This window comes from Hemiscyllium ocellatum, chromosome 13 (genome assembly GCF_020745735.1).
Source record: "Hemiscyllium ocellatum isolate sHemOce1 chromosome 13, sHemOce1.pat.X.cur, whole genome shotgun sequence".
NCBI classification, from domain to species: domain Eukaryota; kingdom Metazoa; phylum Chordata; class Chondrichthyes; order Orectolobiformes; family Hemiscylliidae; genus Hemiscyllium; species Hemiscyllium ocellatum.
In genome coordinates, this window is record NC_083413.1 from 72,504,170 (window position 1) to 72,525,370 (window position 21,201).

At 40.7% G+C, this 21,201-nt stretch overlaps 1 protein-coding gene across 4 annotated transcripts in view; it reads right to left on the reverse strand.

The window, feature by feature from the left end:
* LOC132821934 (uncharacterized) overlaps positions 1-21,201 on the reverse strand; it is a 462,849-nt gene that overhangs the window by 168,624 nt on the left and 273,024 nt on the right. For 3 of the 4 annotated variants that reach the window (XM_060834915.1, XM_060834914.1, XM_060834916.1), the window contains 3 exons: positions 6,384-11,756; positions 2,572-2,895; positions 1,055-1,190 (listed from right to left, as the gene is read on the reverse strand). In XM_060834915.1, the coding sequence (XP_060690898.1) occupies positions 1,055-1,190; positions 2,572-2,895; positions 6,384-11,756 (5,833 nt within the window). The remainder of the gene's footprint in view (positions 1-1,054; positions 1,191-2,571; positions 2,896-6,383; positions 11,757-21,201) is intronic. The other variant, XM_060834918.1, reaches the window with a different exon arrangement.

Genomic DNA, 21,201 nt, shown 5'->3' on the forward strand with positions numbered 1-21,201 from the left:
AATAATAAATCTTCGCTTCAGGACTTAATGGCACCATCACTGTGGTCACTTATTTCAGGTCTCCAGTTTAGTTCCCTTTATAGGCAGTAAAGTAAGCCTGAAATACTGAGGCCTCGGGAGGTGAGCAACTCCATAAGTCAGATGGCTCTGCTGTTAGGTGAGGCAGAACCTGATTCCTTCCCGTCTCCAGAAACCATTCCAGCTGTGCTTCTTAAAACTTACCTCTTTGACAAAACATTTGGTTACCTGTCCTGATATCCTCTCCTTCAACCTGATGAAAATATCTTTGAGTTTGTTTGATAATACTCCTGTAAGGTTCATTAACTTAGACGTACAGAGCAAGTTTATATATGTTCATAAATTATAAAGATGCTCTCTTTCATTGGATTGTGATCAGCAGTGAGAAACCTATCTGATTCTAATACTCCTCATCTAACACCGGAATTCTGAAGCTAACTGTAGCAACAGTAGCAAACTATCTGAATGTTTCAGTGTGGATACAAAAATCTTCAGGCAAGTGTCACATGTTCGTGAAGCCATGATTACAAGTCTGAGAGTGAGATATCTGACTAAGACATCTATAATTAAACACCAACTTTGTTTGGAAAATAATTGCTAATAACCATCAGTAAAATTAGTAATGACTCTATACAGGAAGATAACCAACACTGCACATTTAAATGAATTATTGTCACTTCCCACAGAACATTATCAATTTCCAAATAAGCTTCATAAGGACTGAGGTGAATTTGAATTCACTGATGCAGGGAGCTAGATCTTGGCTAAAAGTTGAGAGGTAGTAAAACATAGTAAATTATTTTATTCCAGTAAGGTACTCGTGCATCTGGTTCCTTTCAAATATATCACCACCAGTCCAACACAAGTAATTTTTAAAAATGCCAATAGTTAGATTACAATTATAATCATTTTCAAAGAAATTTATCACGGCCTATATAGTAAAAGGGTTGAGAAACCTTCCCCACCCCTATGTTAATCAATTGACATTTTATTTACTTATTCAAATCTAAACATCAACTAAGCTTGAATTACATACCAGGAGTTGCCATCCACCGCTTATACCCGATACAGTCGAGTCCTGTTGGTGTGCTCTGGGAGAATGTAAGAAATCGCAGAGGAATGTCTTTGAAGGTAGAAGAGAGAGGAGATAGAAAGGAAAATCTCCTTCCAACCTACAGAAAGGATGAAGTATTTAGAATAGTTGTATTATCTAAATGACAGTACAATAATATCACTACGCACAACTTCTCTGTCCATCAGTCATGATTGATTTCCCAACACAGACAGGATAAACCCACTGTATACCCACCCAAACATGGATGAAATACAAAACAAAAGTTAAGCCCCATTTATCTAGATAATGCAAGCATATTACTGTAATAAATAGCGTTTTGCTTTTTAAATATCGTGAAGTTTATTATGTAACAATTCTAGATGAAAGACTGTTTGAAAGTTTTTGAAATGTTTGTTTAACTACACTGAAAGATTAAACACAGGAAAACACTCCCAAATGGAGAGTATTCAATTTGCCAGCTTTACATTGTGCACTGCTATGCTAGCAGCAAATACCTTTTGTAATTGGAAACTTTGAAGAGATGTTTTCGAAACAAAGAAGCAGTGAAAACCAATAGATGGAACAAAACCTAGAAAGAACATGCTGAGGTTCGATAGTTGAAGGAAACCATGAGGAATGAACTTATTAGCTGTACAGATAGAGGAACAAATTGACTTTACTAGATGCACCAATGTTGAAAGATGAGGTCAGACTGGAATGATGAAGGGATCCACTCCTTACCTTCTACAGGTTATACCCATGCCAGTAAAACCAAGATGATGTAAGATTTAAAAATGAAGGTAAATGTTCAGGATGTCTTGAGTTGTGTCTGTGTGGTGGCAATGTGCGAACCTTTGTAGACATTTCTCCTGTTTGCTATTTTAAGTTAAGCTTTAAACATATTCTAACAGAACATATTTACAAATTCATTCCGAATTACAAACAGGAGAAAAGTACCACCAAGAAAAATTACATTATCACAGCAAACAGCAACCTGGAAAATCCGTACTCCTGTGATAATTAATCCTTTTCATAAACTGCGATAAAATTATATTAATCCAGAATTCACAGGTTGATAATGATAAAGACAACAATGAACTTCACAAGAGGGGTTTCATTGGAAATCAACTAAAGGAGAACTTCCTTCACTTGTTTCAAGGCATTGCGTTGGCTAGTTTAAATGAATCCTCTCAGAGCCAATCACTATCTGCAAATCCTCTTCCTGTTGACCCCTGTTAACTACCTGCAATTTTCCTATCTTACTTTTGAAATCCAATGAAACCTCTGGAAGCTTTGGAAAGACAGTAATAAAAGCATAGTGACCCAACCAGTCTGAACCACTGAGATATCTAGGAAATGAAAGTAGTATGGAACACTAATGTTTGAGAAGATAATTTATAAAGAGAAGGCCCCACAGATACACAGCGACAAGAAGGAGGCTGAAGGGCCATAGAGGCAACAGTTCACAGTACTTCAGAGGGCATGTGGCTTTATCTTACTTCATTGTGAACCTCAGCAATGCTCCTGCCATGTCTGGTTCTGTAGTTCTCAAGCTCTGCAATCAACTTTCTCCGTCTCTTCCTTGCTTCTTCCAACAACAATTCATCTGAGTTGCAGCGTTTATAAGGCGATATAGATATCTCCTCTATTTCATCCTCACTATCTAGTTTACATTTCCCTTCAGCACGATCAAATAACCAGGCCACTTGTCCAAAGTCTGAGAAAGGTCTCTGGCGTGGGTGATTCTGGTTGTGGCTTCGCAGGACTGTTGGCATGGTCGAGTTCCTCTCTTGTGTTGTTTGGGTTGGATGCTTACTTACTTCCTGTGTGGCAGTGCCAGGTAGAGAAATGTTTCAGATTCAAACAATAGAAGAATAAACATAAACACATGACATATTGATGGAACATGGGAGAACTTGCTGCATAAGGTGATTTTATATAAGATGGAAATGGTTAAGTGCTTTCCAGTATACAAGATTGACATCTGTCCTGTTATAGATTTCTCAGTCAGTCCCAGGGCTGGCAGGTTAGGGTCTGGGCCAGGCAGAGTTGGGTAAGCATAGTGTTCAGTAGTTACTCAGGAGTTAAACAATTTAACAGTATAACCTTTGCTTCATGAACGGTTTGCTTAATTGCATCAGAATTTGGAGACTTTCAAATGATACCAGGTGTCGACAAATGGCCCAGTGGAAAATACAATTTCCCAGGCAATTCCTTTGGGTTGCTTTATGCTCGGGATTCTGCAAGGTCCCAATGTGTGACTCCCATCTATGCTGTAATAACAACTGTATGACCAGCAGAAAATCTACCCATAATGTATTGGATAGAGGAAACATTTCAAAAGTGAAGCTATAATTAGCAAACTGAATACTTTAAATGTTCAGTTGCAATTCCTTATATTCTGGTTATGGCATTCCTGAATGATATGTTACAAATTTTGAACATCATAAGACAGCTAGGTTTTAAAATGTTTCATTTAATAGAAGGTAAAATTGAGTGTCCGGAACAGGCTGATGGTGACCATCCTAAACTCTGCCCAGAGGCAGGTCTTTGTAATGTTTAACTGAAAGCTATTTCTTTTTATTCATTCATAGCATGTGGGTGTCACTGGATAGGCCAGCATTTATTGGGCATCAAAGATTGCCAGATGGCATTTTTTTTAAGAAGCATCAACCACACTCCTGTGCATCTGGAGTCACATACAGGCCAGATCAGGTAAGGATGACGGCTTCCTTCCCTAAAGGACATTAGTGAACCCAATGGTTTTTTCCAACAATTGACAATAGATTATTGGTCATCATTAGATTCTGAATTCCAGCTTCGAACCTGGCTCCCCAGGACAATACCTGGTTGTTGGCTTTATCATCTGGTGATAATATCACCAGGCCAACACTTCCCTTTGAAAATCAAGGTACAAGTTTCACACTTGATTCAGAAAAAGGTCAGTGGTTTTCTGGACACTGAGACAGGGAGTGACTGGCAGACATAGTTGCTGTGAAAAACAGCAGAAAAACTATTATTTTGTGTTAGCCACCAAGCAGAATGTTGATTAGAACTGGATCTCTGTTCAAAGAGAAGGGACTGTTGTGAAATCTAAGGACCATGGGATCACAAGAGTGTGCCTTGCTGCTGGAAGTTGGTTTGGGATCCTCTGAAGACTGAGTGAAATAACTTTAATAGGATTCTGGACAATTCGTTATAAGTTGTCAGGAAGAAGGCAGTCTTTCCAAAAAAAAACTCAGAGGAGTTTGCAGGTTAATCTTCCCATCTAATTATCTGCTGGAAGTATTGTTTAAAGTAAAACTGTGTTGAATTTTGATTGATAATGTTTTATGTTGATCTATGTGTATCCCCATTCTTTTATATACTTGGTTCTATTCATCAGTTGTTGCCAAACTTACAAGACACACCGACCATGCTGTACATATCTGTAATGTAATGCGCTCTCCTACAGATATGTTCATGTAAGATCTCTTTTTAAAACAGAAATAGCCAGGGTCCAATTTAGCCCAAGATACTAATGGTAATTCAGGAATGGGCTTTGTGTAATAACTGCGAGTGGCCAATAGATGGTAGATTCACCAAGTCAAAACAAAATAATGTCCTGTTTAATGCAGTATACGCTGGTAGCTTCCAATCAATACCTGAAGATTACTAAGTATCAGTTGACTCGTTTTGGGAGACTGCGGTCACCTACTTCAAGATTCCTGGAGGTTAGTTACTCCATATATTTGATCCATCTTATAGCATTCCTGGTGATCAAATGCTAATCAAACAAAAATGCTTCCTGGAAAGCACTTGTCAATTTGTCCCTTTTTAATTTTTCTTATTGATTATAAATGAATGTTAACACCTACATTCATAAAAATCATAGAATCCTTACAGTGTGGAAGCAGGCTATTCAACAAATCCACCAACCCTCAGAATAGCATCCCAGCCAGACTCATCCCCCTACTCTATCCCTCTAATCCTGCATTTCCCATGACCAATCCACTTAACCTGCTCATCTTTGGACTGTGAGAGGAAACCACAGAACCTGGGAAAACCCACGTAGCCTCGGGGAGAACATGCAAATTCAACAAAGACAGGTATCGAAGGCTGGAATTGACCCTGGTCCCTGGTGCTGTGAGACAGCAAATATAACTGCTGAGCCACCATGTCACCCTTTTGTTTTTCTCTTTAAAAGTATTCTTGCAACTTACAGGGGCAGAATTCCCTGTGAAATTTAGCATAACATGTTCCTCACCAGAGAAAAATAAAGGGAGGATAAACTCCGCCCAGATCACACACTACCAGACACTGCAGAGTATCAGAGGAAAGGCTTTCTTGCTGCATTGCTGCCCACCAATAAGTCATTCAATGGGAAGAAGTACTTAGTCAAGCTGGCAAAACAGAGTTGGATAGCCATAGCTAACTGGTGAAATAAATCATTGCTTCACGTCTCTTTAGCAGGATCTCCACTACCATACCCTTGCAGCCTGGTCATTGAGGTGAAGGATCAGCACACTGTATAACACGTCTTCCCAAACTATCAAACATTCATGATAGTATGGGAAATACTTTTCATTCTGATTCTCCTTATTTCAAAATCTTTATTAGCAAGTGCTTCAACTTTCAAAAGTGCTATTCCCATGAGAGAAAAGGAAGGAGTATTAATACAATGGAATTTGAGGTTTTTCAAAGGGTTTTCAACAAGCTAAGTTTCCTGTTAGTGAAAGACATTACAGACTAAAACATCAGATAACTACGGAAGTCAGTTGTTGCTATTCTTTCTGTTGATGTACTTCAACATAACTTCAGTTAGAACCACACCTAAAGAAAATACCTTATTCCCATTCCCTCTGACAGTCTCTGTGATCTTTGACCCTCCCATCTCTCCACCTTTCCCTTCTTTGCAACAACTGTAAAGTTGGAGATGAAAATTTGTACCCTCGCTCCCTCTAGGACCTAGTTTTCATAAATTAATGCATGGCAAGGTCAAGCAGATTCTGACTGAATATGTAACAGGTCTGTTTAAAATGCTGAAACAAAACTCTCCTACTTAATTCACAAGGTTAAAAGGATAAGCCCTAAAGGTTATAGCTCTCAATTACTTCCAAAAACATACATCATAATCTCACATTGTTTCTTTGAACTGATAAAAAAAATGTTAATTCTCTCACACAGTCTTATACCTTTTATATGATGTACTGTCAATCATTCATCAACTTGCAGTTAAAAAGAATTTGCATTAAGGAATGATAATTATTAACATACTTGGAAAACTGACTTCACATCTGCAGAATTATACAATCATTATTAAACCACTTACCTCCTCTTTGCCAATATCAATGGTTGAAGAAGTTGTATTTAGACTTGTCTGCGAGTGACTGCTAATGCCACTGTCTTCTTTCTGACATTCATAATTCAGCGATTGTACAGAAAGAAGAAGATTGCCTCTTGGTTTCAATACTGTTGGCCTTTCAGGTCCTTCTAACACTCCATCTGTTGTTTTACTAGAGTCAAGAGAAGTCCAGGATGATGTACTCGCTCTGTTGCTGGAGCGAAAGCTTCTCCGGAAACTTGACCTGGGACTCATGGGTTTCGGACTCATTGGTCTTGCAGGGAAAGTAGCATCAAAATATTCTGAAATCATACCAGGTCTATTCCACGTTGGGCTTAACTGATTCAATAATGCATTTGGAGTGGATTGATTTGGTGAAGTTTTGAAAACATCGTCAGTTTCTATGTAATTGTCAAATGTCAATTTAAGTCTTAATTCATTAGGTGATGTCCTTCTAAGCCTTTGACCCACTAACTTCGGAGCATCCTCCTGTTCACCAGAGCTATCAGAAAGCTGAGCTTTACTTGGGGTACCAGGTGATGAGGGAGATGAAGCTACTGATAAAGAAGTATTTTCTACCTGTTCCATAGATATCCTCCTTGCATATTCACTATGTACTTGCGACTGTGTCCTTATGGCTTGATTTTCACTAGGTGAATGTGAAGTGTTCATTGGTATCTTTGTGGATTCTGATTCACTCAGTTTCATGAATTTTCTCCAGGATAAATGTTTTGACTTTCCTTCATCACCATCATTTTTCTTACTAGATTTAGAATTTTGGTTTGCATTTTCTTTGTCACCAGATTTAGTTTCAAAAAATACAGAAAGTGATTTATTGGCAAAGGCTCTTTTCATCCTAAGATTAAGGCTATCAGAACTTTTGCTCTTTTTGCACCTCTTTTCTGTCGTGGGAGGTATTTTGATGTTTTGCTCCTCAGCGTTACTGTCATCACCTTCCATGGAGTCTGTGCTCTTGCTATGGAAATGTCGGCCATTTTCTGCCACTCTCTGAACCTCTTCTATATCCTCTACTTCCCGTAATCTGTCTGAGCAAAGTGCAGACTTCATAGTTTGACTCACTTGGCTACTCCTTTCAAAAACCTCATCATCATCGTCTGAGACATCAAAAGTAGGGGATTCACTCTTGCCACTACTTCTGAAGTGATAAGGCAGGTGAGCTTTATAATGAGGGTTATGTACTTTATACACTGGAGCACCAATGGTGTTTCCCTTTGTTTGTGTTTTACTTCCATTTGCATTTTTGACATGTTGACTTTGATTTCCATCCCTGCTGTTGCTTTCAGTCTGGTGGTCTTGACTTGAGGCTTTGCTTTTCCTGAATGATGCCATTTTGGTGAAAACTGAAAATTTGGAGTTTTTGAAAGGCGAGCTGAAAGAGTTCAATGAGGATAAAGACCCAAATTTATCATCTCCTTTATTGTTGGTCTGTTTTTGTAGAGCCTTGTGAAGACTGCTGTTACTTCCAAATGGATAAGCATTCTCATCGGTTTCATCGCTAGTCGTACTGTTACCATCAGTTTCATAAATGTGTGGAATATCCCTGGATTCAGCATTCAACTTTATTGTCTCTTGGCTTCCATTCTCACTTCTGTATAGCTCTTCATCTAGCACGTTGTTATAATCCATCCTTTCATTGCTTTCACCCTGCAGAGTACCTGCCTCTGCTGAAAAGGCCGTAGATTTCTTGTGTTGATTTCCGTTCAAAATTCCAGTGTCTCCGGAATTTTCCTCCAAAGGAAGGTCTCTGGTCTTCAGCCCAACATCAACAATGTAAATGTGATTATTTCTTGTACCACTTTTAGGAGCTGTATCATTGTCCCCTGATGCTGCCTGGTCAAGGGGGAGGGTTGGCACTAACTCAATGTCAGTTGTAGTTTCTTTTTTAGCTGCCTCTATTGTGCTGCCCAATTGTTGAGAAGTAATATCATGTGAAACTAATAAGCCTTCGGTGGAAATTTCCCCTTGCTGAGATGTTAAAACAAAGTATGCCTCCCTTGGATCTATATTATTTTGAGGAGAAATCTTATTTTTGCTTACTTCTTTGTGAAAAGCATTTTGTATGTTTAAGTTTTGTTTTGTAATCTCTCTGGATGAAGAACACAATACATCTGCTTCTAAGCTAGCTCCTGTGCAATGATTAAAAGATTGTTTAAAAAGCTCAAGTGGAAAATCACACTCCTGATTAGCAAATTGAATAGAAGTTTCACTTTTGTCACTCGTGTCTTCTGGATAGACCTCACCTACTCCTATTGTCCTGTCAATTATAACCTCGGTTTTTGTCTTGGGAATATTGCCCTCACTACCTGAGCTTGTACCCACACAACTGTCTGTGTTGACTGAAGATGTGTTTGTTTTACTATGTTTTCTAGGATCAGTATCATGTGGTTGTATTTCTAGAATGTTGTCCTCTAGCACTGTTGGTGACGAACTGTAATCTAGATCTGGTACTTCATTATCCTTCTTACTTGATTCAATTGTCTCAAGGTCTCTATCAAGAAAATTCTTATGTTCTTCTGCTTCTATTGGTCGTGAGTCAATGATCTCCCCTTGCTTATCCTCAACAAAATCCTCTTGTGATTCTGTTTGGATTTCTGGAGAACTCTGGATGAGCTTTAATTCTTCCTCTTGGGAATTTACAATTTGACTTTTTGTGGAACTACAATTCGTCCTTGTTGTCCTTGGAAATGCTTCTTCATTTATTCCTGATCTTGCCTCGAGAGAGATTCCTGCTGTTGTCTCAAACTTGGTTTCAATTGATCTTGCTTCTGCTGTGGCACTGCTGCTTTGTATGCATTCTACAACATCGGAATCATATAACAGTTGCTCGGTTTCTAACTTCTCTTTGACTGCTTCATGAGTAATTTCAGTTGGATCTAATTCTATTTCAAGTGATTTATGACAAGTCTCTGTACTTATTTCAGAAATATTGTCACTTACGCTGTCATTTACCTCTACAGAAATTTCGCTTGGGTCTTGATCTATTTCACTGTAAATGACAGTGGCAGTTTCATAGCTTTCATTAAAGTCTGTGTATCCACTTGAGTGCTGAAAATCCCTGATTACTTCTACCCGATTTTCTAAAACATGTTCATGTTGGTCAGGATTTCCTTCAGGTGCCCTCAATTCTGTGTCAAGATTTGTTCCATTGATTGTTTGATCGTCCTCAGGAGAAATTTCAATGGGTTCAGATCTGGCCACTATGTAATTTAGGGCAAAATTTGTTTCTATCTTTGGGGAGCTTCTTTCTAAGAGGGAAGAAATATTTTCCGCTGAATTTATCGGGGCAGAGTTTTTACTGATTTCAGACCTCGAGTCAGGACACTCTGCGGTGGGGGCTGATTCTATTTTTAAAGGAGATTCAGTCAGATCTTGGTCTGAGTCCAGAGGAACCCAGACTGAATTTGAAACTATCCCAGCAGAAACCACACTCGTCTCAGGACTGACTGCAGTAGGAAGTGGTTGTGTTTCAAATGGGATCTCACCTGGATCTTGTTCTGTGTTCAGTGAAGCCCAGGTTGGCTCTGATTTAATTTCACTTGCTTCAGGGCTTCCTGCAGTGAAACCTGGCTTTACTTGAGAAGCAAATTCACTTTGATCTGGGGTGGTATCCCACAGAGCCCAGACTGACTCGGAGATAATTCTGCCATAAATCTCACTTGTCTGGACAGAACCTTTTGCAGCATGTGGTTCAACCTCTACAGGAATTTCACTTACATCCTGATTTCTATCCAGAGAAGACAAGATTGGGTTAGATTCAAATCCTCCACAAATATCACTTGTCCCAGATACCGTCTGAATGAAATCTGGTTCTCTATCGGCAGGGACTTCTCTTTGATCTTGATCTATGCCTGCAGAAGACCGGGCTGACTTTAATCCAGCAGAAACCTCAAATTTCTCAGTATCAATTCCACAGGAATTTGACTGCACATCAGAAAAAGTTCCACTTGGACTTTGATTTGCATTCAGAGAAATCCAGGATGACGCTGCTAAACTTCCATCTGAAACATCACTGGTCTCAGCCAAGTTTTCATTAGAGACCAATTTACCTTTACTTGGGATTTCATTTAGATCTTGGTTGACATCCAGAGAAAGGGCATCTGATTCTGATGCGTGTTCAGCAGAAAATTTAGTTAGCTGTGGACAGGGCACAGTTTGATTTGTTTCTACTTGAACTGGAATTTCACTTTGATATTGATTCACATCCAAAGGGGTCCAGATTGACTCTGTTACTATTGGAGGAAGAATCTCATCTGTTCTGGGAGAAATGGCAGTTGAATCGCGATTAATTTCCAAGGGAATTTCACTTAAAACTTGATTACTTTTCAAGGATGTCCAGTCTGGCTTTGTTGCAGAGGTTATAACTGGATCTGGTTTAATTATGTCTGCTGTGTGATACAGCCCAGGACAAATCACAGTAGACTCTGAGTGTTTATCCACCAAATTCCTTTTCAGCTCTGCTGCTGCTGAGGATGTTGGCTCGATGTTAATGTCCAAAGGAATCCTACTTAGCAATGCTTTTTCTTCAGGGGAAATCTCAATCTGTTCTTGTATACATGGAAAATTCTCATTTGAGTCCCTGATCAAATCAGGACTATTGCTGGTTGCGTGTACCTCATGAAAAGTAGCAGCGGGAGTTTCTGACCAAGACGAGATTACATTCGGGTCTGTCTCTGTTTCAAAAGAATTACTGTATTTTTCAGAACTTAATGCATCAAAAACTTCATTTGCCCTCAATGTTGTTGGAAAAAATAATTCATTTGTTGCTGTTTGTGTGTCCAAGGAAATGCCACAGGTTTCAGATGCTGTATCAAATGCAGACTGTCCACTTCTTGAATGAACAGCACTTTGCTCAGAGGGTGTGCAGAGACAACTACTGCATTTCACATCGGGAATCTCAGCCGAAATGTCACTTATCTTTGAATTAAGCCCTGATGCAGCTTCATTTGTCACTTGTGTCTCGCAGAATATACTGTGGGGCTCAGAATTTTGACAGAAGCCAGGTGTGTGAGTCCTTATCCGTGGGGCATGTAGTTGCAGGATTGTGTCAATGGCACTGGTATTGAGCTGTGGTTCAGCAGATGTGTGAATTAGACTACCTAAGTCATCAAGATCAATGTCATTTGTTTCTATGTGGACCTCAGGGAGAAAATGAGGTGAAGGAGTCCAATTGCACGCTAAATTTGTTTCACTTATTGCTGGTACCCCACCTACAGTAGTTTTATTTAACTCATGTTGTGCATCGGGATAATCTTGGCTTTGCCCTGGAGGTTCTTCCTCCGAACTGTCTTTCTCCTCAGATTCACAGTGATCAGAATGGTTCTCGACAGCCTCGGAAACCTGCTGGAAGGAAAGAAAAGGATATTCTTACTCACATCCTGAAATAATAGGATGATTCAAACTTCACTTTTCTTTTGCTTTCCAACAGTACAAAAGGATCCTTTGTTATGCCAATAGACTCTTGTCTACTTCTAAGCACAGCCTGGACAATTATTCAGTGTAGTATCAGTCCTATTCATCCTGTGACATGCAGAGTGAGCTATGTTTTAGCTGTCCATTGTATTGCATGAGCTGTCATTTCTCATGCTAGCATGTTAGGTATGTGGAGAGTATTACTTTCCAAGTTCTGTCCACTGTTCTCAAGTTTTGCCATTTAATAACTTATATCTTCAGCAACAATTCGCATTTTTGTAACAACTATAAAGTTGTACAAGCTTCACAGGACTGTGATCAGAAAAGGACTAAAGCAAGTCGAGAGTGTGGTGCTGGAAAAGCACAGCCAGTCAGGCAGCATCCAACATTTCGGACATAAACGTTTGGACAAAAAAAATAGAGATGTTAGGACAGTTGGCCAAAACTTACTTAAAGAGGTAGGTGTAAGTGGTGTCTACAAAGGGGGAAGGAAATGTGAAGAGACAGAAATGTTCATGGAGGGAATTTCAAAGTTTAGAATGTAGACATGGAGCCAGCAAGCAAAAGCGGGTGAGGCGGTGAGATCCTAAAATCAAGGCAATCAGGGACCAGGAGCCAATTGTCAGAGTCCTTATCTGTGGCACATTTGGCTATTGAACTGTATTAGTTCATTAAGTTGCAGTTCAATAGATGCATATATCAACCTTCCCAAATTATCAGGCTTAACGATATTGGTCTCTCTTTATTTCAGGATGAGACACAAGAAAATGTGAAGATGTCTAATATATTCCTACAACATTTCATCTGCTGCTGCTTTCGTTTATGGGAGTTTTATTTCACTCAATTGATGGGTGAAAGTGACATGTACAAGTTGGGATATGAACAGCTGAGTTTCAGATGTATATTTTTCAAATCCATTAGACATTTCACTGGCAGAAGATTGGTATGTTTTAGGCATCCAATTAGTAGATTAAAGGATACCACAGATGCTGTATGAAGGCATCAACTCTAGGAAATGCATATTATTGCAGCGTAGATACTAAATAATCATTCCAACTAAATATTGTGTTTGGCATACCTTTACACTCTTCACTGCTTAAGGAATGGTGTGAAGCATTGGAAAGAATTTGCAGATGGATTACCAATTTTCTTTAAATTGTGTAAATATTCCTTTTGTTGTTAATAAAGCCTGCAGTGGGGTGAACCTGGGGCAGGAAGACACTATCAAGTGAGCCACTCAGACTCTTATTGTGTATTGTTCTATTCAAAGATTCGTGACAAAATATTAGGTTTTGCAGGTAGAGTGTTGATTGAACTCTTTTTTTAATTCTTAAGCTTGTTTATGTTCCGCTCTTTCATTACCACAAACTTCTGGGCAGAGTTGTACAAAATATTTGCTCTGTGGGTTAATCCTTCATTGGATTCACACTGTCTTTATCATTTGTGAGGTGAATTCCTCATGTGGGTGTTATACAGATGTGCGACATGTTTCGCCTAATGTCAGAATGTCTGAAACTTGACTCTTTTTAAAACAGCCACAAGATCTCAGTACAGGGAGTTTCTTAAATAAAAGAGCTATTTTTGGGGAAAAATAAAAGTTAAAAAGCTGTATATTGTTTTTTAATTTGAATCTTTTGTGTGGCTGGTCTCCAGTATTACATTTTAACCCATCACGATGATTAATAATGGCTGGTAGAGTCACAAGCTTGGGAAAATGTTACAATTTTGTTAATCAGTGAAAGGGAAACTACTGGAGAAGATTTTAAAGGAAAGAATTAATCTCCGCTTGGAAAGGTAAGGTTTGATCGGGGGTAGCCAGCATGGCTTTGTCAAAGGAAGCTCATGCCTAATAAATTCAACTGAATGTTTCGAGGACATGTAGATGAGAATTGTGCAGTTGATTAAGTTTATATGCATTTTAGCAAAGGCTTTGGTAAGATCCCACATGAGGAGGAGCACATGGAATCTGGCAAGATGGATCCAAAATTGACTTAGTGGCAGGGGACAAACTTGGTGGTAGAAAGTTGTTTGCGTGACTGGAGGCCAGTGTCAGTGGTATACCACAGGAATCAGTGCTGCGTCCAGTAAGAATACCAGGATGTGAGTTGCCTAGAATGGTGCATTTTTGCTTTCAAGAGGCTCAGTAAGATCAGGACAGGTGGCACGGTGGCACAGTGGTTAGCACTGCTGCCTCACAGCACCAGAGACCCAGGTTCAATTCCCGCCTCAGGCAACTGTCTGTGTGGAGTTTGCACATTCTCCCCGTGTCTGCGTGGGTTTCCTCCGGGTACTCCACTTTCCTCCCACAGTCCAAAGATGTGCAGATTAGGTGAATTGGCCATACTAAGTTGCCCATAGTGTTAGGTGAAGGGGTAAATATAGGGGAATGGGTCTGGATGGGTTGCTCTTCAGAGGGGGGTGTGTGGATTTGTTGGGCTGAAGGGCCTGTTTCCACACTGTAAGTAATCAAAAAAAAAATTAATGCTGCTGCCCTTAGATGTTTTCTTTAGAGCAGAGAAGGCTGAAAGGGATCCTGACTGAGATGTACAAGATGATGAGGACCATTTTCAAGGTGGTTAGAAAGCAGCTGTTTTCCTTCTAGAAAGGGTCAATAACAAGGGGGCATAATTTTAAGGTGAAAGACCGGAGATGAAGACAGAATTAAAAGGAAAACCATTTTCACCCAGAGGATAGTGGGAATCTGGAATGTACTGCCTGGGAATATACATTCCTGAAGAAGGGCTCATGCCCGAAAGGTCGATTCTCCTGCTCCTTGGATGCTGCCTGACCTGCTGCGCTTTTCCAGCAACACATTTTCAGCTCTAATCTCCAGCATCTGCAGTCCTCACTTTCTCCTGCCTGGGAAACCTCACAACCTTTTAAAGTTGGATGAATGCTTAAAACGTCACAATATCCAAGACTATGGGCCAAGTACTGGAAAGCGGACCACTTAAGTGTTTTTTGTCGATGCAGACTCAATTGGTCAAGGGATCTTTTCTGTACTCTGTGATTTTATGGTTGTATGAATCAACATAAAGAATTAATTTTGTCAAAACACGCTAAGTTCTTGAGTTTCACAAGGAAGAGAACTCAAAGCTATGCCAAAAATCAAACTGGGCACAGGAGGATTGGGGGCCAGAATGAGGGGCTCCACCAACAAATATTAACGAGTTTCTATCAGTAACGAGCCACGTCATGCACCACCACTTTGTCTATCCACACATGGATGAGCTGTGCTGATGTTTGCAGGAGATCATTTGTGACTGCCCCTCATTGTGATCACCATCCTTTCCAGATGTGGATGCCCATTCCACTGGACCAGAAAGAGGTGACTTGAAATAATAGCCCCCAAAAATTCCTGCATCATCCTGTATCGTACTTGAAGGTTGTTTTTGGACCAGACACATTACATCAAAATTCAACCAAAAAAAATTCTGCTGAAAACTGTTAAACATCAGGAAAGCAAATTGGATTAAAGAGCAAACAATTCACACCATGTTCCAGCAGAGAAACAGGTCAACACATTTGGCTCTCCATAAAGATCCACCTTGTCCTATCACACCCCTGCTAAATTCTGACTTTTTTTTAATAAGTAGATGAACAATATATGCTTTTTTAAAAAAGATTACACAAGGTCTCTGCTTCAACAGTGTTTACTCACTTTGGTAATAATAGAGAAACAGATTTCATTTAACATTTAAGTATTGGCTTTAAGACAAGTTTAGTGCTTGCACAAGAAACAGATGAAATTAGCATGCAACAGCATGACAGCTTTTTGGCCTTTACTGTTTGGAGACTGAATAAAAGAATAGAGAAGTCTTAATACAATTGCATCAGACCTTAGTGAGATGTCTATAGGCAGAGTATAAATAGTTTTGGTCTCCATATCCAAAAAAGGATACACATACATTGGAGTTAGTACACTGGAGTTGCACTTGATTCCTGGATGGAAAGGACATAAGCTTGAGTAAATTGGGCATACTTTCTGGACTCATCACTGTGGCGATTATCCATATATGAGCCATGATGGTGAAGACCCCTAACCTCCATTGACACATCCTGCAATATCTGCTCATATACCACATAAGAGAGGGAGCTAAGTTCAGTTTCTTCCTGCTTACAACAGGGATACAGAATCAATTGTTACCCATTGGATAATTTAATTGAGCACAAATTGAGTTGTTGTCTCTGGTTTGTTACCCGTGCCACGTGATAGAGAGTTGAGGAATAGGGAGAGAGAGCAGTTAAATGCGTGGCTACAGGGATGGTGCAGGAGGGAGGGATTCTGGTTTCTGGATAACTAGGGTTCTTTCTGGGGAAGGTGGGACCTCTATATACAGGATGGTCTACACCTGAACCTGAGGGGCACCGGTATCCTTGGGGGGAAGTTTGCTAGTGTTCTTTTGGGGGAGTTTAAACTAACTCTGCAGGGGCATGGGAACCTAGACTGTAGCTTTAGGGTGCAGGACCTGGAGTGTAGGGAGGTTAGGAACCAGGCATCAATCTCGAAGGAGGGTGCCTGTAAACAGGAAGGTGGCTTGAAGTGTGTATACTTCAATGCGAGAAGTATATGAAATAAGGTAGGTGAACTTGCAGCGTGGGTTGGTACCTGGGAGTTTGATGTTGTGGCTATTACGGAGACATGGGTAGAATAGGGACAGGATTGGCTGTTGCAGGTTCCAGGGTTTAAATGTTTTAGTAGGGTCAGAGATGGGGGTAAAAGAGGGGGAAGTGTGGCATTGCTTGTCAAAGATAGTATTACAGCAGTGGAAAGGACGATGGATGAAGACTCGCCATCTGAGGTAGTTTGGGCTGAGCTTAGAAATAGGAAAGGTGAGGTCACTCTGTTAGGAGTTTTCTACAGGCCTCCTAATAGTCCTAGAGACGTAGAAGAAAGGATTGCGAGGATGATTCAGGAGAAGAGTGAAAGTAATAGGGTGGTTGTTATGAGGGACTTTAACTTTCCAGATATTGACTGGGAAAGCTGTAGTTCGAGTGCGTTAGATGGGTCAGTGTTTGTCCAAGGTGTGCAGGAGGGTTTCCTGACACAATATTTAGAAAAGCCAACAAGAGGTGAGGTCATACTGGATTTGGTTCTGGGTAACGAAGCAGGCTAGATGTTAGAATTAGAGGTAGGTGAGCACTTTAGGGACAGTGACCACAATTCGGTGACTTTTACTCTAGTGATGGAGAGGGATAAGTGTGCACTGCAGGGCAAGAGTTATAGCTGGGGGCAGGGAAATTATGATGCGGTGAGGCATGACTTAGGATGCGTGGCTTGGAAAAGTAGGCTTCAAGGGAAGGATGCAATCGATATGTGGAGCTTGTTCAAAGAGCAACTATTGAGTGTCCTTGATGAGTATGTACCTGTCAGGCAGGGAGGAAAGGGTCGTGTAAGGGAGCCGTGGTTTAATAAGGAATTGGAATCCCTTGTTAAAGGGAAGAGGGTGGCCTGTGTAAAGATGAGGTGTGAAGGTTCAATTGCGGTGATTGAGAGTTATAAGGTAGCCAGGAATGATCTAAAGAGAGAGCTAAGAACAGCAAGGAGGGGACATGAAAAGTCCTTGGTTGGTAGGATTAGGAAAAACCCAAAGGCTTTCTATAGGTATGTCAGGAATAAAAGAATGATTCGGGTAGGAATAGGTCCAGTCAAGGATAGTAGTGGGAAGTTGCGTGTGGAGGCTGAAGAAATTGGGGAGACACTGAATGAATACTTTTCGTCAGTATTCACTCAGGAACAGGACATTGTTGCCGATGTGAATATTGAGTCACAATTAATTAGAATGGATGGCTTTGAGATATGTAGGGAAGTGGTGTTGGAAATTCTGGAAAGGGTGAAAATAGATAAGTCCCCTGGCCTGATGGCATTTATCCTAGGATTCTCTGGGAAGCAAGGGAGGAGATTGCAGAGCCATGGCGTTGATTTTTATGTCCTCGTTGTCTACAGGAATAGTGCCAGAAGACTGGAGGATGGCAAATGTGGTTCCCTTGTTCAAGAAGGGGAGTAGGGATAACCCTAGTAACTATAGGCCGGTGGGTCTTACCTCTGTTGTGGGCAAAGTCTTAGAGAGAATTGTAAGGGATAGGATTTATGAACATCTGGATAGGAATAATGTGATCAAGGATAGTCAGCATGGTCTTTGTGAAGGGCAGGTCGTGCCTCACAAACCTTATTAAATTCTTTGAGAAGGTGACTAAGGAGGTGGACGAGGGTAAAGCGGTAGATGTGGTGCATATGGATTTTAGTAAGGCATTTGATAAGGTTCCCCATGGTAGGCTACTGCAAAAAATATGGAGGTATGGCATTGAGGGTGAGTTGGAGGTTTGGGATTAGGAATTGGCTGGCTGGAAGAAGACAGAGGGTAGTAGTTGATGGTAAAGGTTCATCTTGGAGTGCAGTTACCAGCGGTGTTCCGCAAGGACCTGTTTTGGGACCATTGCTATTTATCATTTTTATAGATGACCTGGAGGAGGGGCCAGAAGGTTGGGTGAGCAAGTTTGCGGATGATACGAAAGTCGGTGGAGTTGCTGACAGTGAGGAAGGATGTGACAGGTTACAGCAGGATATAGATAAGCTGCAGAGCTGAGCAGAAAGATGGCAAATGGAGTTCAATGTAGGTAAGTGTGAAGTGATTCACTTTGGTAAGAGTAACAAGAAGATGGAGTACTGGGCTAATGGTTGGATACTTGGTAGTGTGGATAAGCAGAGGGATCTTGATGTCCACGTACACTGATCTCTGAAAGTTGTCACCCAGGTAAATAGTGCTGTGAAGAAGGCATATGGCTTCCTGGCTTTTATTGGTAGAGGTATTGAGTTCCGGACTCCTGAGGTCATGCTGCAATTGTATAAGACTCTGGTGCAGCCGTATCTGGAGTATTGTGTGCAGTTTTGGTCGCCATACTATAGGAAGGAACAGGTGCAAAGGAGGTTTACCAAGATGTTGCCTGGTATGGTAGGAAGATCGTATGAGGAAAGGCTGAGGCACTTGGGGCTGTTTTCATTGGAGAAAAGAAGGTTTAGGGGGGACTTGATAGAGGTGTACAAGATGATTAGGGGTTTAGATAGGGTTGACCATGAGAACCTTTTTCCACATTTGGAGTCAGATATTACAAGGGGGCATAGCTTTAAATTAAGGGGTGGTAGGTATAGGACTGATGTTAGGGGTAGATTCTTTACTCAGCGAGTCATGAGTTCATGGAATGCCCTGCCAGTAACAGTGGTGGACTCTCCCTCTTTATGGGCATTTAAACGGGCATTTGATAGGCATATGGAGGAAAGTGGGCTAGTGTAGGTTAGGTGGGCTTGGATCGGCGCAACATTGAGGGCCGAAGGGTCTGTACTGCGCTGTATTTTTCTATGTTCTATGTTGTAATGTGATATGGACATGCAAATTAGCATGAGGATTTGGTCACTCAGCCCACATTCTCCCCATGTAGAGTCATAGGGTCATAGAGAAGTACAGCACGGGAACAGACTCTTTGGTCCAACTCGTCCATGCCAACCAGATATCCTAAGGTAATCTATAGAACATAGAACAATACAGCACAGAACAGGCCCTTCGGCCCACGATGTTGTGCCGAACATCTATCCTAGATCTAGTCCCATTTGAGCCTGTTCCACCACTCAATTAGATCATTACTTCTCTGATTACACCACATTCCTGCCTACTCTCAATAACCTTTGATACCTTGCTTATCAAGGATCTAGCTCTGCTTTATAAGTTATCAAGGACCCAGCTTCCATTGTCTTTTAAATTGCTGACCCTTTATTTGTAAACAGTTACGACTAAATCTAGGCTTTCTCAAATCCTATAATACTCTCTCCAATTCCTCCCAGTCAAGATCCTTCAGGATTTAATTTTTCACTTAAATTCCTTCCCACTCCAGGAAATAATCCAGTAAACATGCTCTGAACTATTTCCAACCATTCACATTCTTCCTTAAATAAGGAAACCAATAATGTGCAAAATAATCCAGATATGGTCTCACCAGCGCCGAATATATTTGAACCATAGTCTTCCTACTTTTATATTCCATACCACTCTCAATAAAAGATAACTTTCTATCAGCTTTCCTAATTACTGACTGTATCTGCATAGTAATCTTTGCACATTCATGGATTAAGTCCCCGAGATCGCTCAACACCTTTCATTATTTAGATAGTATGATTCCTTATATTCTTCCTTGCAAACAGACCATGTTACATTTTCCCACATTATACTCAATTTACCAGATACTTGCTCATTCCTTTACCTTATCTATTTCCCTCTGGATCTTCCATATCCTCTTCACAAATTTATTTTCTACCAACATGTTGTATCATCAGTAAACGTAACAACCATCCCCTTTACTTCATTCATTTAAGTTATTTACGTGAATTATAAAGAGGCCCCAGCATTGATTCCCGATGGCACACCACTCATTACGTCATGCCACCCTGAAAAAGGCTCATTTACTGCCAGCCAATCTTACATCCATTCCAATGTGTTACCTCATACCCCACTCCCAATGCCATGAGATTTCATTTACATTTACTGGAATAACCTTTCATGTGGCATTTTAACAAATGTCCTTGTAAATCTTCTACTTTTATACACAGCACAGGATGTGACGTTTCAAATACAGAAGAGACTGAATTAGAAGTGGCACAATTACCTGGCATAGGCAATGTGGGTACTGCAGATGCTGGAGATTAGAGTCAAGGTTAGAGTGGTGCTAGAAAAGCACAGCAGGTCAGGCAGCATCTGAGGAGCAAGAAAATTTATGTTTCGGGCAAAAGTCCTTGATCATTATTTGGCATGTAAGCTTGTAATTCTGAGGTGCTCTATTTTGACATTTTGATTGGGCTTCAGTTGGGGTGGCATGGTGATTAGCATTGCCTCACAGCACTAGGGACCCAGGCTCAATTCTAGACTTGGGTGACTGTCTGTGTGGAGTTTGCACATTCTCCCCATGTTGTAGAGTCACAGAGATGTACAGCAAGGGAATAGACCCTTCGGTCCAACTCGTCCATGCCGACCAGATATCCTCATCTAATCTAGTCCCATTTGCCAGCACATGGCCCTTATCCCTGATTCCTCATGAAGGGCCTTTGCCCGAAACATCGATTCTCCTGCTCCTTAGATGCCTTTTAAATACTGTATTGTACCAGCCTCCACCACTTCCTCTGGTAGTTCATTCCATAAATTAACATCCCTCTGCGTGGAAAAGCTGCCCCTTAGGTCCCTTTCATACCTTTCCCCTCTTACCCTGAACCTATGCCCTCTATTTCTGGACTCCCCCACCCCAGGGGAAAGACCGTTTCTGTTTATCCTATCCATGCTCCTCGAGATTTTATAAACCTCTATAAGGTCACCCCTCAGCCCCCAAAGCTCCA